Source organism: Caretta caretta, chromosome 7 (genome assembly GCF_965140235.1).
Source record: "Caretta caretta isolate rCarCar2 chromosome 7, rCarCar1.hap1, whole genome shotgun sequence".
NCBI classification, from domain to species: Eukaryota; Metazoa; Chordata; order Testudines; family Cheloniidae; genus Caretta; species Caretta caretta.
In genome coordinates this window covers 72,913,650-72,931,729 of record NC_134212.1, presented here as the reverse complement: position 1 = coordinate 72,931,729, position 18,080 = coordinate 72,913,650, and the positions used below count along the sequence as shown (strand labels likewise).

At 46.3% G+C, this 18,080-nt stretch overlaps 2 protein-coding genes across 5 annotated transcripts in view; one reads left to right on the top strand and one right to left on the bottom strand.

Annotated features, from left to right (window-relative positions):
- GLUD1 (glutamate dehydrogenase 1) overlaps window positions 1-735 on the bottom strand; it is a 52,161-nt gene extending 51,426 nt beyond the window's left edge. The window contains exon 1 of the mRNA XM_048859259.2: window positions 87-735. Within this exon, the coding sequence (XP_048715216.1) occupies window positions 87-504 (418 nt within the window). The 5' untranslated portion in view covers window positions 505-735. The remainder of the gene's footprint in view (window positions 1-86) is intronic.
- SHLD2 (shieldin complex subunit 2) overlaps window positions 687-18,080 on the top strand; it is an 89,310-nt gene continuing 71,916 nt past the window's right edge. For 2 of the 4 annotated variants that reach the window (XM_048859258.2, XM_048859253.2), the window contains exons 1-2: window positions 747-770; window positions 6,626-6,699. The gene's annotated coding sequence lies outside the window, so the exon portion shown is untranslated. Of the gene's footprint in view, window positions 771-6,625; window positions 6,700-18,080 lie in introns of those variants that run through there. The other 2 variants (XM_048859254.2, XM_048859256.2) reach the window with 2 other exon arrangements.

Below are 18,080 nucleotides of genomic sequence, written 5' to 3'. Positions count from 1 at the left end.
GGTGCGGAGCCGGCTGTGTGTAGGGTGGAGGCGCAGGGGGCGCGGTGCTGGCTGTGTGTGTGCGCGCACGGAGGTGCGGAGCTCACCTCCCTTGCAGGGGGTGCGGTGCTGGCTGTGCTGCGCCCGGTAACCCTCGATCACCTCCCACTCGCCGTTGTCGCGTTTGATGGGGAAGGAGACGCTGAGCACGTGGTTGCAGGGCTTGATGATGCGCAGGATGCCGCGGACGCGGTGGCGCCGCTCCTCGGGGCTCTCCCGCGAGCGCAGCCCCTCCACCAGCTTGTCCTCCACGATGCCGGCGCCGCGGTCGAAGAAGCCCTCCACCATCTTGAAGAAGTTGGGGTCGTCCTCCCGCTCCGCCTCGCTGTAGCGCCGCCGCTGCGGGAGCCCCCCGCTGGGGCCTCCCCACAGGGCTGCCCCTACCGCCGCGCCGGGCTCCGTGCCCGCCAGCACCGAGCCGGCCCCGGCGCGGGACGCCAGCAGTTCCCCGAGGTAACGGTACATGGCGGCAGCTACAGCGGGGCTGGAGGCCGAGCCGGTGCTGACAGCTCTAGCCCTGCGCGGCCCGATGGCACAATAGAGGCGGCCTGCCGCCGCCGCCGCCTTTAAATGGCCCCGGGGGGCGAGGCCGGAGGGGGGCTCGGGGTCACACGCCACCGCCCTGCCGCGCTTGCGCACACGCCTCGCCCGGAACTCCTCCCCTCCCTTGGCTCCGCCGTGAGGAGCTGGGCGCGGTGCCAGGCTTCAGCCCGCCTGCCGGAAGGCCCGAGGTGGGTGTGTGGTGCGCATGCGTGTCGGGATCTAGCCTCGGTCGGTCGGTCGGTCGTGGCTCTCAGTCCCGGGCGCTGGTGCGGGAGCGCGAACCTAAAGCGCTTCCGCCCGGGCAGGGGGTGCGGAGCGGTCGTTTCTCCCGCTTGCGGGCGCGGGGAGCCCCGCGGTAGGTGGCTGGGGGGGGCCGCGCCTGCGCCGCGAACAGGAGACCCCGTCATCCTTCCCCTTCCGCTGCGGGGAGCGGCAGAGCCCCTGACTTCCCCGGGCCCCGCGGGCACTGCCGCCCGCCCCGCTGCACCCACCTTTCCTGTTCCAGCTGCCCGCCCGCCTCCGAGCCATGGCCACGCTGGCTATCCCGGCTGAGCGAGCTGTAGCCCAGTGGCTCTCAACCTTTCTAGACTAGTCTATCCCTTCCAGGAGTCTGATTTGGCTTGCGTACCCAGGTTTACCTCACTTAAAAACTACTTGCTTACAAAATCAGACATAAAAACAAACGTGTCATAGCCCACTATTACTAAAAATTGCTTATGTTCTAATTTTTTACCATATAATCTTGAAATAAATCAATTGAAATATAAATATTGTACTTTTCGGTGTATAGGATATAGAGCAGTATAAACAAGTCATTGTTGAAGTTTTAGTTTGTACTGACTTGGCTAGTCCTTTTAAGTAGGTCTCAGAGTAGCAGCTGTGTTAGTCTGTATTCGCCAAAAGAAAAGGAGTACTAGTGGCACCTTAGACTAACCAATTTATTTGAGCATAAGCTTTCGTGAGCTACAGCTTGAAGTGAGCTGTAGCTCACGAAAGCTTATGCTCAAATAAATTGGTTAGTCTCTAAGGTGCCACTAGTACTCCTTTTCTTTTTGCTTTTAAGTAGCCTGTTTTAAAACTAGGCAACTATCTAGAAAAGCAATGATTTTTAACGTACCCCTGGTTGAAAATCATTGCTTTAACCTACAGTGCTCTGATGGGCTCTGCTGCGTCGCATATCTGGGGTACAGGGACCTTCTACCCTAGGTAACACAGGGCTCAATATGCCACCATTTGTATCTTAGCTTTGGGCATTCCCTGTTCTGCCTGCCAGGCCTGTCACAAGGTGACACGGAGAGCCTTGTTCTCTGACCCTCTCAGAGCAACGTTCTTGTACGTTTCGATGGGAGCCAAGATTAGAGCAGACATGCATAGCCAGGGAGGAGAGCTGCACAAGTAATCTATTGGTCAGTAAAAAGAAAAGGAGTACTAGTGGCACCTTAGAGACTAACCTACTCTCTAAGGTGCCACTAGTACTCCTTTTTCTTTTTGCGAATACAGACTAACACGACTGTTACTCTGAAACCTATTGGTCAGTGTGTGTTGTGTCCCCTTCTGGGCCCAACCCACAGAGGATGTGAATATGATTGTGGTGAAAAACAGTGCACTAACTTCCTTGACAGAGTTAGACAATAGCAGTCTCTTTATCTGTTATTCAAGGATGTCATTTCAGGGGAAAAACTACTGGTGTATAGAATATGTGATAAAATTATATCCTGCAAAATCTTGGGGTGGCAGGGAAGGAAGTAGAGCATATAGATTTATGAAAACTTCCCCGAGGGGGGCAACAACTGCCCCCCTGGCCCATAGCAAATGATGCCACTGGTTTTCTGAAAGACTCATTTTTTGTGGGAAAATATTCTTCCTAAATAGGAGCAAGGAGGGAAAGCATAAGTGGAAATATTTATTGTTGAATACAATTTCAGGCTTCCTAACCTGGACGGGATATTTTTTTCATTTGTTCTCTAGTTACAGATGAATAAAAGTACTGTTTAGTACAAATCTGGCTAATTTTGGCCAGAGCATACAACCCCCTTGCCAAGCAAACATGCTGCTCTCCAGACAGTAGAAACAGAGACATCTGTCTATCTAGGGTGGATTGGTCTATCTAAATAGATATGCTAATCTCAAAATTCTTCAGGCATGTACAAGATATATGTTGTACATGAATCAAGCCACGATCCGGGGGGGCTTGAAAAAAATGGGCCAACTGAAGTAAAATAAACCTACCTTTTGACAGGAAGAGAGTTTGACGTCCCCTATATGGGAAACAAATTTCAGGACACAGTCAGAAATAAGATTATTTCCTGGAGGCCAAATCCAAGCACTAATGCTTTGCAAACTGTGTGGACAGACCATCTAGCGCAGGGGTTCTCAGACTGGGGATCGGGAACTTTCGGGGGGTTGTGAGGTTATTACATGGGGGGTCGGGAACTGTCAGCCTCCACTCGAAACCCTGCTTTGCCTCCAGCATTTATAATAGTGTTAAATATATTAAAAAGTGTTTTTAATTTATATGGGGGGGGTTGCACTCAGAGGCTTCCTATGTGAAAGGGGTCACCACTGATCTAGCTGCTGTGCAGATGTCTGTGATGGAAATACCTCAGGGCTTGTCATCCTTGCAGTTAAATTGAGTTTTTCCCTAATTTGAGTCACGTCCCTCAGAGGTCATGTTTTCTAGACCTTTAATCATTTTGTGTGGAAGATTGAAAAAATTGGGTTTGTTTAGTCTGGAACAGAGAAGACTGAGAGGGGACATGATAAGTTTTCAAGTACATAAAATGTTGTTACAAGGAGGAGTGAGAAAAATTATTGTTCTTAACCCCTGAGGATAGGACAAGAAGCAATGAGCTTAAATTGCAGCAAGGGAGGTTCAGGTTAGACATTAGGAAAAACTTCCTAACTGTCAGGGTGATTAAGCACTGGAATAAATTGCCTAGGGAGGTTGTGGAATCTCCATCATTGGAGATTTTTAAGAGCTTGTTAGACCTGTCAGGGATGGTCTAGATCAGGATGGGCAAACTTTTTGGCCCAAGGGCCACATCGGGGTTGCGAAACTGTATGAAGGACAGGGTAGGGAAGGCAGTGCCTCCCCAAACAGCCAGGCCCCTGCCCCCTCCCACTTCCCACCCCCTGACTGCCCCCCCACGCCAGAACCTCTGACCCATCCAACCCCCACCTGCTACTTGTCCCCTGACCGCCCCCTCCCGGGATCCCCTGCTCCTAACTGCCCCCCTCGGAAGCCCACCCTCTATCCAGGCCCCCCTGTCCCGGGACTGCCCCGACCCCTATCCACACCCCCACCCCCTGACAGGCCCCCCGGGACTCCCATGCCTATCCAACACGCCCTGCTCCCTGTCCCCTGACTGCCCCCCTGGGATCCTCGGGAGTCAGGGCAGTCAGAGAAGTACATAGTCCATGCACTGAAGAGCTTACAATCTAAATAGACAAGACAGGCACAGGATGTGGGAATGGGTATAACACACAAGCACAGAGAACAATATGATGGCAGCAAATTACGTTAGTTCTATGATTTTTGGGGGGGGGGGGGGCTTAGGGGCTTACTTAGGAGGGGATAAACTAAAGGGGAAGGGGAGGAGACAGCAGAGGTTATAATTATCATGTCCAGAGTCTGAAGATGCCTGTTAGTAAAACACAGGGAAGCAAAAGCAAGAAATGTTTCTTTTTAGGGAGAACTGCTTATGCAGGTATTGTCAAGCCTGCTTTAGAGACTCAGCCTCTCAATATATTTACATTATTAGAATTGCTCAATTACTTCGATATATGAATATGGGGATAGGTACAGTCAAGGCTAATTCCCCACTCTGGCACTTTGAGTGCAGAAGGTGGAGGCCCACAAGGATTCAAAAAAATAATATTGGCCACTCCAGGCTGGTATTAAACTCCCAAGGTCACAGTTTCTCTCTGACCTTGGATGGGTAGATGCTGGCACCAGCCATGTGCAAAAGAACCCCTTGAGAACCAAGAAGGCTCACTTGGGAATTCCTTCCTGCGGGGTACTCTCAAGCCCTTTCACACCCTCCATTCTGGGGAAGAGCTGAGAACGAAAACAAAGGAAATTTGCTGTTGCTCCCAGCTAATTAAACAACATATCCACCAAACCTCTTAGGACACCAAAAATCCAATCCTGTTCTTAAAAAAGGTAAATTTTATTAAAAACAAAAAGAAAGAGAATACATCTGAAAACTCAAGCTATTGCTAGATTTTAAAAGAAACGATTACAAAAATTAAGCGTCAAGATAGCTCTCTTGAGGTTCAGCTTAAAGGTTACAAGCAAAACAAAAGCATCCGGGGTTAGCACAGAGGAGTCCATTAGCTGTAAGAAATAAACAGAAATAACCCTAATCACATCTTCCTAGTCATTACCTGATTTACTTACATATTTGAGGTTTCAGATAAGTAGGATTGAGGTATGATTTGTTGCTTTTTCATACCTAGTTTTAAAGCTGCTTACAGCATTGCTGCTCCCTGGAGAACAATAAAAGCAGACAGGGAAGTTTTTTTCCCCATTTTAAAAAGTTCTAGCCCTCCCATTGGCTCTTTTGGTCAGGTGCCCACTCCTTTCCTCTTACCTGTATCAGAGTAACAGCCGTGTTAGTCTGTATTCGCAAAAAGAAAAGGAGTACTTGTGGCACCTTAGAGACTAACCAATTTATTTGAGCATGAGCTTTCGTGAGCTACAGCTCACTTCATCCGCTGTAGCTCACGAAAGCTCATGCTCAAATAAATTGGTTAGTCTCTAAGGTGCCACAAGTACTCCTTTCCTTTTACCTGTAGGCTTGTTAACCCTTTACAGGTAAAGCAAGTAGAGTGCAGCTACTAAGAGGAATTTTTTTAGCTGGCTGGCTGGCTGGATGTCCATAAAAGGGAGCTATTCCCCTCCTTCATTTATCACAGGTACTAATGAGAATTTCATAATAGTGTCAGAGAAGTGAGGAAATGCAAAAGGAAATACACTGTCATTTCTGTGGCCTCGGTAGGGAAACATTTGGCTTCCATCATAAAGCACTGAAGCAACAGCTGCTCCACTGCTGAAACACTGAGTTTAAAATGTGTGTGTAAAAGAATATGAACTAAGAAACAGGTATAGAGACGAGCACTAAGTGCTAATTATTATTATCAACCAATTCTCATAGACCCCTGAGGTATAGGAAATAGTATTCCTATATTACAGATAGGAAAACTGAGGCGGGTTAAGTGGAAAATGTGACAATTATTTGACTTGTTCAAGAGCTCAGAAAGGCCTACATCAGAGTTAGAACCATAAAGTTCCTGGCTTCCAGTTCTGTACTCAGATCACTAGAATACACCTCTCTGAAAGTGTTCCTTACTTAGTTATCAGCTGCATGCATTGACCCAGATATGTTTGATACATTACTTCATATGTTAGGGATTCAGAATGGTAAAACACAATGCAAGAGTGAAAATGAATATTCTTTTCCACCAGTTTCACTAGCATGTCTTTCTATGAAATAACAGCATGAGCAGAGCCCTTCTGCTTTGATAAAGGTGAAAGTTCAGTATTACTGAATTCCTACAAAATATTCAAGTTACACTTGGAACTCTTCAGAAAAAGTAAATCAGAAATTATCTTTTATTTTTGTAATGTTTGAAGACAATCACATGTGAGAAGAATAATTGTGTATGTGTGTATAATATATATAAACACTTCACCAGCATAATTGACTTTCACTGCGCCCATGTGAGGTTGATAATGAGGTGAATGTAGAGGTTAAGTGACTTGCCCAATGACACAGAGCAGGTCTTGGGTAAGAGTTAAGATTAGAATTCAAGAGTTCTTGTGTCTTAGTTCCTATAAGCTAGGCCGCATTTCTTCTCTCTATTCCAGTCAAATATCTGTCTTTCTTGTGTTAAGGAGTAAGCAGTAATTAAGGGAGCTATTTCTCGTGGTCTCAGAACATTGCTCAGTATGCATATATGTCTGTTGTTAGTTTACTGTGACTTGTAGATATGAAAACAATAATTGTAATAATGAAAGATACACTGTATGATCTTTGTTTAGAGTAACACATGGAGGACATTGGAAGACTCTCCTTTCAGTTAAACTGGTAAAAGATCACTTGGATGGTTTTAAAGGTAATTTTTTATATTTTTTGTGTGCAACTAGAAATTGCAGTAAATTTCAGTTACTTTCATACTGAAATTGAATTATTTTTCTCCCAGTCATTTAAACACACAGAAGTACAATGGTAAACAAATGTATGTGCTGAAGGAAAATTATCTGCGTGGATGATGGACTTATTTAGCTCTAATTTATGGGACACAGTGATATACTTGTTCATTACAACCTAAGAATTGGGAAAACATTCTGAATTTGGAAAAAGTAGAACAGACAACTTTTCCTGTGCCAACTATTTTGAAAATAGCTTTTACTTCCAACTTTAAATACTATGGCTTATTTCATTTTAGATGTAATATAAACACCTTGTTTTATTTATTTTGTGCTTACCCGAATTGAAAAGATCCATGTTTTTAAGATATGGATACTATTTTGGCAAATTTCATTACAAAAAAGTATATTGGCTAAAATTCTTGTTCAAGGTGTACTAAGAAAATCAGAAAATCAAAGCCAGGAACCCAGTAGACTTTTGCATTTGCTTTGATGACAGAGTATTAGTCAAAAGCTTATATAATTTTACTATCTGAAATTACACAGGAATGACCACTGGGTATCCTTGTTTGCTATTCCTGAAACTGTGATTTCTTCACATAGAAGAAAAAAAATCCCTAATAATTTTACAGAGTTAAAACTAGAACTGGTCAGAAAAAAATTAGAAATATTTTTTTCTTCAGAATTTGTTTATTTCATTGAAATCAACACATTCTGCAGGACTGTGTCAGTTTTGACAGAATTCCTCTAGAAGCTTGGGGGGGTTTCATCAGTTTTCTGCCAGTTTACCAACTTGATTCCTCTTCTGCACACCTGCTAGGCTTCTAGGCAATCCTGGCTCCTCAGCAGCCCATTTTGTGGGCTGCCCCCAGCTCCGAGGCTTGTAGCTTCTGAACAGCCTTGGTTCCCAGGGCTTCTAGGCTTCCTGGCTGCAGGCGCTACCTTGGAGTTGGAACACCCAACCAGGCAGACTGCCCTGGAGTCAGCACTCTAAGGGCTTCCAGGGTCCCTGGTTTTGTGGCAACCTACCAGGCAGACTCCCCCAGAACCCAGGCTCCTAGTAGAACTGGGTATAGAATGAGCATTCCAGTTTGCAGAAAATTTTCAAAATTTTGAATTGGATTGAAACCACTTTTTGGAATCTCAAAATTCTCCGCTGTTGGCAGTTCACATTGGCTGCTTAGAAGTGGGCCTGGTCTTTATTTGGATGGGAGACTTCCAAAGAAAATCCAACGACTGCAGAAGATCGTATTGATGATCTGTTAAGTGATGTTGTTTCTCCAAATCAATTCTAAATCAGTGCCAACAAGATATAAAACTGCGGTTTTGGCCAAATGTGGTCATTAAAGATCACATGATACTTTAAATAAGTGATGGGGGCATTACCCCCTTAACCTTTGTATTCTGTTCAGACTCCAGTCTGAGCAATTACATTCTGCCTACCTAAATTTCAGCTGCAGTTTCAATCAGTTAAAGTATCTTTCTTTATTTCCTATCTTAACCTGTTGTGTAGAGTTCACTTAGGCATTTAATGCTTGTGGTAGGTGAAATGATACCTGTGTGTGTTTGTAAAGCAATGTGCACAATTCTGATTGAGGTCTGTGGAAGTTCTGTGTTTGGAGCAAATGTGTGAAATAAATGCAGAATATACCATTGATATCTGCATCGTAGATAATAAATTTGCAGTGTGTATAGAAGGTAGCTATTTTGTGTATAACTTATACATTTTGAGGTCCTTGGGATCAAAAGTCCAGTCTAAACTTCAGTTGTAGCAGTCTTTATTTTTAAAAGAAGCAAGGAGGCTAGAAGGCAAAACATTGTTTTAGGATTTTGGGGGCAGGGTTTGAATGTATAAAACAAACAGCATCTTAGACATGCAAAACAGTCACAGAAAAAGTCAACCAGTAAGTATCTGAGCTAAATACATTGGTTATGTCAGACAAAATCAAATAAATCTATTATTGAAACCCTAGATATGTACATTTTTAGCTAAAAATATTGATTGCTGCCTCTGGATGTTTATATTATACAATCAGATAAATGGGCAGTTTTTTACTTGAGGACTATGATCTGTCTTAAGATGGAGTTTCTCTGCTGAGCAAGAAAAAAAATCTTGTTTGCTGTATTTAGCTGAATGTTGCAGCTGGTTCCCTTATGAGCCACTAAGCCCTGGTCTACACTAGGACTTTAGGTCGAATTTAGCAGCGTTAAATCGATGTAAACCTGCACCCGTCCACACAATGAAGCCCTTTATTTCGACTTAAAGGGCTCTTAAAATCAATTTCCTTACTCCACCCCTGACAAGTGGATTAGCGCTTAAATCGACGTTGCCGGCTCGAATTTGGGGTACTGTGGACACAATTCGATGGTATTGGCCTCCGGGAGCTATCCCAGAGTGCTCCATTGTGACCGCTCTGGACAGCACTCTCAACTCAGATGCACTGGCCAGGTAGACAGGAAAAGAACCGCGAACTTTTGAATCTCATTTCCTGTTTGGCCAGCGTGGCAAGCTGCAGGTGACCATGATGGAGTCCCAGAATCGCAAAAGAGCTCCAGTATGGACCGAACGGGAGGTATGGGATCTGATCGCTGTTTGGGGAGAGGAATCCGTGCTATCAGAACTCCGTTCCAGTTTTCGAAATGCCAAAACCTTTGTGAAAATCTCCCAGGGCATGAAGGACAGAGGCCATATCAGGGACCCGAAGCAGTGCCACGTGAAACTGAAGGAGCTGAGGCAAGCCTACCAGAAAACCAGAGAGGCGAAGAGCCGCTCTGGGTCAGAGCCCCAAACATGCCGCTTCTATGATGAGCTGCATGCCATTTTAGGGGGTTCAGCCACCACTACCCCAGCCGTGTTGTTTGACTCCTTCAATGGAGATGGAGGCAATACGGAAGCAGGTTTTGGGAACGAAGAAGATGAGGAGGAGGAGGAGGTTGTAGATAGCTCACAGCAAGCAAGCGGAGAAACCGGTTTTCCCGACAGCCAGGAACTGTTTCTCACCCTAGACCTGGAGCCAGTACCCCCCGAACCCACCCAAGGCTGCCTCCTGGACCCAGCAGGCAGAGAAGGGACCTCTGGTGAGTGTACCTTTTTAAAATACTATACATGGTTTAAAAGCAAGCATGTGAAAGGATTACTTTGCCCTGGCATTTGCGGTTCTCCTAGATGTAGTCCTAAAGCCTTTGCAAAAGGTTTCTGGGGAGGGCAGCCTTATTCCATCCACCATGGTAGGACACTTTACCACTCCAGGCCAGTAACACGTACTCGGGAATCATTGTAGAACAAAGCATTGCAGTGTATGTTTGCTGGCATTCAAACAACATCCGTTCTTTATCTCTCTGTGTTATCCTCAGGAGAGTGAGATATAATTCATGGTCACCTGGTTGAAATAGAGTGCTTTTCTTCAGGGGACACTCAGAGGAGCCCATTCCTGCTGGGCTGTTTGCCTGTGGCTAAACCGAAATGTTCCCCGCTGTTAGCCACAGGGAGGGGGGAAGGTTAAGGGGGTAGTCACGCGGTGGGAGGAGGCAAAATGCGACCTTGTAACGAAAGCACATGTGCTATGTATGTAATGTTAACAGCAAGGTTTACCCTGAAAGAGTGTAGCCACTGTTTTATAAAATGTCTTTTTAAATACCGCTGTCCCTTTTTTTTTCTCCACCAGCTGCATGTGTTTCAATGATCACAGGATCTTCTCCTTCCCAGAGGCTAGTGAAGCTTAGAAAGAAAAAAAAACGCACTCGCGATGAAATGTTCTCCGAGCTCATGCTGTCCTCCCACACTGACAGAGCACAGACAAATGCGTGGAGGCAAATAATGTCAGAGTGCAGGAAAGCACAAAATGACCGGGAGGAGAGGTGGCGGGCTGAAGAGAGTAAGTGGCGGGCTGAAGAGAGTAAGTGGCGGGCTGAAGACAGGGCTGAAGCTCAAATGTGGCGGCAGCATGATGAGAGGAGGCAGGATTCAATGCTGAGGCTGCTGCAGGACCAAACCAGTATGCTCCAGTGTATGGTTGAGCTGCAGCAAAGGCAGCTGGAGCACATACTGCCACTGCAGCCCCTGTGTAACCAACCGCCCTCCTCCCCAAGTTCCATAGCCTCCACACCCAGACGCCCAAGAACGCGGTGGGGGGGCCTCCGGCCAACCAGCCACTCCACCACAGAGGATTGCCCAAAAAAAAGAAGGCTGTCATTCAATAAATTTTAAAGTTGTAAACTTTTAAAGTGCTGTGCTTAAAGTGCTGTGTGGCATTTTCCTTCCCTCCTCCACCACCCCTCCTGGGCTACCTTGGTAGTCATCCCCCTATTTGTGTGATGAATGAATAAAGAATGCATGAATGTGAAGCAACAATGACTTTATTGCCTCTGCAAGCGGTGATTGAAGGGAGGAGGGGCGGGTGGTTAGCTTACAGGGAAGTAGAGTGAACCAAGGGGCGGGGGTTTCATCAAGGAGAAACAAACAGAACTTTCACACCGTAGCCTGGCCAGTCATGAAACTGGTTTTCAAAGCTTCTCTGATGCGTACCGCGCCCTCCTGTGCTCTTCTAACCGCCCTGGTGTCTGGCTGCGCGTAACCAGCAGCCAGGCGATTTGCCTCAACCTCCCACCCCGCCATAAACGTCTCCCCCTTACTCTCACAGATATTGTGGAGCACACAGCAAGCAGTAATAACAGTGGGAATATTGGTTTCGCTGAGGTCTAAGCGAGTCAGTAAACTGCGCCAGCGCGCCTTTAAACGTCCAAATGCACATTCTACCACCATTCTGCACTTGCTCAGCCTGTAGTTGAACAGCTCCTGACTACTGTCCAGGCTGCCTGTGTACGGCTTCATGAGCCATGGCATTAAGGGGTAGGCTGGGTCCCCAAGGATACATATAGGCATTTCAACATCCCCAACAGTTATTTTCTGGTCTGGGAATAAAGTCCCTTCCTGCAGCTTTTGAAACAGACCAGAGTTCCTGAAGATGCGAGCATCATGCACCTTTCCCGGCCATCCCACGTTGATGTTGGTGAAACGTCCCTTGTGATCCACCAGAGCTTGCAGCACTATCGAAAAGTACCCCTTGCGGTTTATGTACTCGGTGGCTTGGTGCTCCGGTGCCAAGATAGGGATATGGGTTCCGTCTATGGCCCCACCACAGTTAGGGAATCCCATTGCAGCAAAGCCATCCACTATGACCTGCACATTTCCCAGGGTCACTACCCTTGATATCAGCAGATCTTTGATTGCGTGGGCTACTTGCATCACAGCAGCCCCCACAGTAGATTTGCCCACTCCAAATTGATTCCCAACTGACCGATAGCTGTCTGGCGTTGCAAGCTTCCACAGGGCTATCGCCACTCGCTTCTCAACTGTGAGGGCTGCTCTCATCTTGGTATTCATGCGCCTCAGGGCAGGGGAAAGCCAGTCACAAAGTTCCATGAAAGTGCCCTTACACATGCGAAAGTTTCGCAGCCGCTGGGAATCGTCCCAGACCTGCAACACTATGCGGTCCCACCAGTCTGTGCTTGTTTCCCGAGCCCAGAATCGGCATTCCACAGCATGAACCTGCCCCATTAGCACCATGATGCATGCATTGGCAGGGCCCATGCTTTCAGAGAAATCTGTGTCCATGTCCTGATCACTCACGTGACCGCGCTGACGTCGCTTCCTCGCCCGGTATCGCTTTGCCAGGTTCTGGTGCTGCATATACTGCTGGATAATGCGTGTGGTGTTTAATGTGCTCCTAATTGCCAAAGTGAGCTGAGCGGCCTCCATGCTTGCCTTGGTATGGCGTCCGCACAGAAAAAAGGCGCGGAACGATTGTCTGCCGTTGCTCTGACGGAGGGAGGGGCGACTGACGACACGGCTTACAGGGTTGGCTTCAGGGAGCTAAAATCAACAAAGGGGGTGCCTGTACATCAAGGAGTATTTCAGGCAGGACTGCACGGAGGGTTCCAATAAGAAATGGTGCACCTAAGTTATTGTTCTTATTGGAACAAGGAGGTTAGCCTGGCCTCTGACTGATACATGCCTAGATTTACCTCGCTGCACCTTCTCTGTGAGTGACTGCAGTGTGACCTAGAGGAATGAGTCCCCTAGACAGGGGAGGAGGCAAATGAGTACAAAACAAATCTGGTCTATTTCTTGTTTTGACCCACTCCATCTATCTTTTACATCTTTGGCTGGCAGCAGACGGTGCAGAAGGACTGCATGCTATCCACATCTCATGGCTGCTCGGCAGAAGATGGTACAATACGACTGCTAGCAATCCTCATCTCTTGCCTGCCTCGCAGAAGATGGTACAGTACGACTGCTAGCAGTCCGTATCGCCTGCCCGCTCACCATAAGACGGTTCAATAGGACTGACTGCAGGACTAAAGAGAATGACCTGGTCAAGTCACTCCAAATTTAGTCCCTGCGCCCATGTCTGCCCAGGCGCTCCCAGCCGACGTGGCCAGGAGCACCTCGGACACGACGAGGACGACTACCAATCGTATTGCACCGTCTGCTGCCAGAAGGCAATGGGTTGCTGCTACTGTGCAGCAAAGCCGTACTGCGTCTGCCAGCACCCAGGAGACATAGGGTGACGGTTACCTGAGCGGGCTCCATGCTTGCCGTGGTATGGCGTCTGCACAGGTAACTCGGGAAAAAAGGCGCGAAATGATTGTCTGCCCTTGCTTTCACGGAGGGAGGGAGGGAACGGGGGCCTGACGATACGTACCCAGAACCACCCGCGACAATGTTTTAGCCCCATCAGAGTGCTCCATTGTGACTGCTCTGGACAGCACTCTCAGATGCCCGATTGTTTGCCGTTGCTCTGACGCCGGGAGGGGCGCTTACAGGGTTGGCTTCAGGGAGCTAAAATCAACAAAGGGGGTGGCTTTACATCTAGGAGTATTTCAGGCAGGACTTCATGGAGGGTTCCAATAAGAAATGGTGCATCTAAGTTATTGTCCTTATTGGAACAAGAAGGTTAGCCTGGCCTCTGATTGATACATGGCTAGATTTACCTCGCTGCACCTTCTCTGTGAGTGACTGCAGTGTGATCTAGAAGAATGAGTCCCCTAGACAGGGGAGGGGGGGAAGCAAATGAGTACAAAACAAATCTGGTCTATTTCTTGTTTTGATCCACTCCATCTATCTTTTACATCTTTGGCTGGCAGCAGACGGTGCAGAGGACTGCATGCCATCCACATCTCATGGCTGCTCGGCAGAAGATGGTACAGTACGACTGCTAGCAGTCCGTATCGCCTGCCCGCACACCATAAGACGGTTCAATAGGACTGACTGCAGGCAGGACTAAAGAGAATGACCTGGTCAAGTCACTCCAAATTTAGTCCCTGCACCCATGTCTGCCCAGGCGCTCCCAGCCGACGTGGCCAGGAGCACCTCGGACATAACGATGACGGCTACCAGTCGTACTGTACTGTCTGCTGCCACAAGGCAAGGGGTTGCTGCTACTGTGTAGCAATGCCGTACCGCGTCTGCCAGCACCCAGGAGACATAGGGTGACGGTTACCTGAGCAGGCTCCATGCTTGCAGTGGTATGGCGTCTGCACAGGTAACTCAGGAAAAAAGGCGCGAAATGATTGTCTGCCCTTGCTTTCACGGAGGGAGGGAGGGAACGGGGGCCTGACGATATGTACCCAGAACCACCCGCGACAATGTTTTAGCCCCATCAGGCATTGGGATCTCAACCCAGAATTCCAATGGGCAGCGGAGACTGCGGGAACTGTGGGATAGCTACCCACAGTGCAACGCTCCGGAAGTCGACTCTAGCCTCGGTACTGTGGAAGCGCTCCGCCGAGTTAATGCACTTAATGCACTTAGAGCATTTTCTGTGGGGACACACACACTCGAATATATAAAACCGATTTCTAAAAAACCGACTTCTATAAATTCGACCTTATTCCGTAGTGTAGACATACCCTAAGCCTTATAAGCTCCAAGAATTCATTTTCTCTCATCAGTAATGCTCAGTGTATTAGATCACTCCACTCAGTGTTCTTATCACTTAGTATTCTGGTGGTGTGTTTATTCCTTAAGAATTTTTTCCCCAATCTCTCCCTCTTCCCCCCACTCTTGTAATTCTACTTATTTTTTTTTCCCCCGGTTACTCTGGGTTATTGAATATCAACTAATTCTACATCATATGATATTTTTCAAACTGAATTGGTGTCCAAATAACTGCTCTTTCCAGTGTAATAGCTCCAGAAAAGTGAACATTTGGAAGAATAATCAGATTTTTTTTTCACACTTATTGGCGGGAGGGGTAGCTCAGGGGTTTGATCATTGGGCTGCTTAAACCCAGGGTTGTGAGTTCAATCCTTGAGGGGGCCATTTAGGGATCTGGGACAAAAATTGGGGATTGGTCCTGCTTTGAGCAGGGGGTTGGACTAGATGACCTCCTGAGATCCTTTCTAACCCTGATATTCTATGATTCTAATACTTCTTGATACAGCCATTAATATGGGTACTAACGTATGTGACAGCAAATGCATTGGATTATATAAAGACACAGCTGTCATTTTTTGCAGCTTCATGTGTTGACATTACATGCCAATTATTGAATGAACTAATTTTCATATTTGCAAATAATCTGCATATACGTCATCTTAAACCATTTTGGGAATTCGTGCTTATGAAAGGTATCCGCCTCAGTTCAGCCTTGAGTGTCTAGGAATTAAGATTCAGTTTCATAGTATTTTCTCCCATATGGATCATCAACAGAGATTAAACCCAAGGTTTTCAGCTCAATAATACAAACCTTTTCTACTTGAGCTGCAGGATTAGTTGATGAAAGTTATTATCAGGATAGACTGATTCTATTTAAATCAAAACAATTTAAATCACTGATTTTAATTATGATTTAAAACAGCAAGAAGGAAACATTGATTTAAATCATCCGTTTTAATTGTGTTTTTCAATAGTACTTTTTAATTATTTTCCAAAAAAAGATTAATTCTTATTCATGTCCAGTAAAGCAGTGCTTTTCAAATTTTTTTTCTGGGGACCCAGTTGAAGAAAACTGTTGATGTCTGCAACCCAACGGAGCTAGGGATGAGGGGTTTGGGGTGTGGGAGGGGCTCAGGGCTGGGGCAGAGGGTTGGGGTGCCGGGAATGAGGGGTTCAGGGTGTGGGAGGGGGCTCTGGGCTGGAGCAGAGGGTTGGGGTTTGGGGGGGGTTAGGGTTCTGGGCTGGTAGTGCAGGGTCTGGAGTGGGGCCGGGAATGAGGGGTTTGGGGTGCAGGAGGGGCTCCGGGTTTGGGGAGGGGCTCAGGGCGGTGTCGAAACAGGTAGGCACTAGCCTACCTTAGCTGGGCAGCACCGCCGATGGGACTTTTAACGTCCCCGTCGGCAGTGCTGACCAGAGTGACCCAGTGTCTGTCATGCCGCAACCCAGTACTTGGTTGCGACCCAAAGTTTGAAAAATACTGTAGTAAAGCTTGTTGATTTGCAACTAAATATAGACTTTCCACTAATTTTGCTGCTTCCTTTTACTCACGAGGAGGATATACTCTATCTATATGTTTGCTTAAGCAATTATGTAGCATAACTTACATTTTTTTCAGATTCTTAATTTTTATGTATTTTATGTTAGAAAATGGTGACCAACTCATTTTATTTACTAGATGATTATTAATATTTTACTTGCAATTTGCATCAAGTTCTATTTGGATGAATATTCAAATACAGCACAATTTTAATTGTTTTATTAAATAAAACTACATTAAATGTACTGGCTACATAAGAAAAAAAGTTAGCAAACGTGTCTTACTAATTTATTAAAAGGAAGTGTTATCTTTAGTTAGCAAACTGAATGATTGTTTCTGGTCAACATATCCTTCAAGGTTCTGGAACTATTAGATCTTATTCTCTCACACCTGTTGTTGTTCCTAGGGTGGAAGAGGAAAACGAACTTTCCTGCTTTTTCAGCTCTCAGTTGGTTTCTTAACTTAGAATGAACTAGTCATTGAACTGAACTAGTTAAATAAACTGAAATGAAGAAAATATTCTCTCTGCACTTGGAGAAGAGGCTTCTGCTGTCAAAAGCTGGTTTAGCAAGTCGTCAAACTCTGCTCCAGATGCTTAGCCAGTGTTTTCCACCAATTCAGTAGTGTGATTTTCTTTAAAACTTGGCAGCAAACATGTGCTTAATATTTTTTTTGTATTTAATTTAAATGATTTTAATAGATTATAATAAGTTTAGGCTTTAACATAGGTTGCCAATTTCAAAATTAATTTACCATAGGTTAATTTAATAAATATGGATATCTGACTTAAATAATAAAAATAATTTATTGTTTTTAAATCATCAGGGTTTTTTTATCCACCCTAGTTATTATCCTTGATAGGGACTGACCCATAGAGGGGACACAACACACATTTGACCAGTACACTGTATAATTAATTATACATGAGATAGCACTGAAATATCGGGGATCAGGATTCCCAGATTCTGTTCCTGATTCTGGGAGCAGTGTGTGGTCTGTCGATTAGAGGTAAAATAGCTAAGGACATATTTTCGCATATTCATTCTGAAAGGTAATGTAGCTAAGTGGTAGAACAGTGATCTGTCATCTTAGAGACCTCAGATTTGTTCCCAACTGTTCCTGAAGTAATCTTGCACAACTTCTCAGTCATGTAAAAATGGGTGAATGATAATTGCTTTCCCTAAGATGGCAACGTTACAGGTCTGTTTGAGGTCTCCCTGTTGGATACTCACCAGACTGGTGTGAGGGGATCCAAATGCAGAATCCCATATGCCCCTCGCTTGCTGGGGCTGGGCACTCTTCCTGGCTTTGGCCTCTAGGCACACGCCATGGTATAGACCTCATATCTGATACCTCTTTTGGTAAAGCCTGGATTAACCACTGTGCACTCTGTACAGTTGCATGGGGCCTCCATCTCAGGGGGGCCCTTGACCAGCAGAAAACAAAACAAATATATCCCATTCACCAGGTTGCAATGCCAGTCTCTCAGATTTGGCCCAATTACTCCTCTGTCATGACAGAGGGGCAGCCAAGCCAAACCTGAGTAGTGTGGGGCTGTGTAAGTGAGGGGCACGCAATGAGAGTGAGTGGAACTGGACATCTGGCATCAGGAGGATCCACCCTAGCCTGGGACAGGAGCAGTGCCAGTGAGTGGCCAGGAATGTAAAGAGACTAGCGGTGAGTTGTTGGTGGGCTCTAAGGTGAGTGGGGACTCTTTGTGAGTGAGAGGTTGGGGATGAGTGGAAGATGTTGGAGGGAAGGACCAATGCAGCTGCGGTGTTGGGGGCTGCAGTGAGCCAGATGTATGTCAGGGCTACTGGGATGTGTGTAGGGATTGTCAGAATAAGTGAGGGCTCTGATGAAGAGTTACT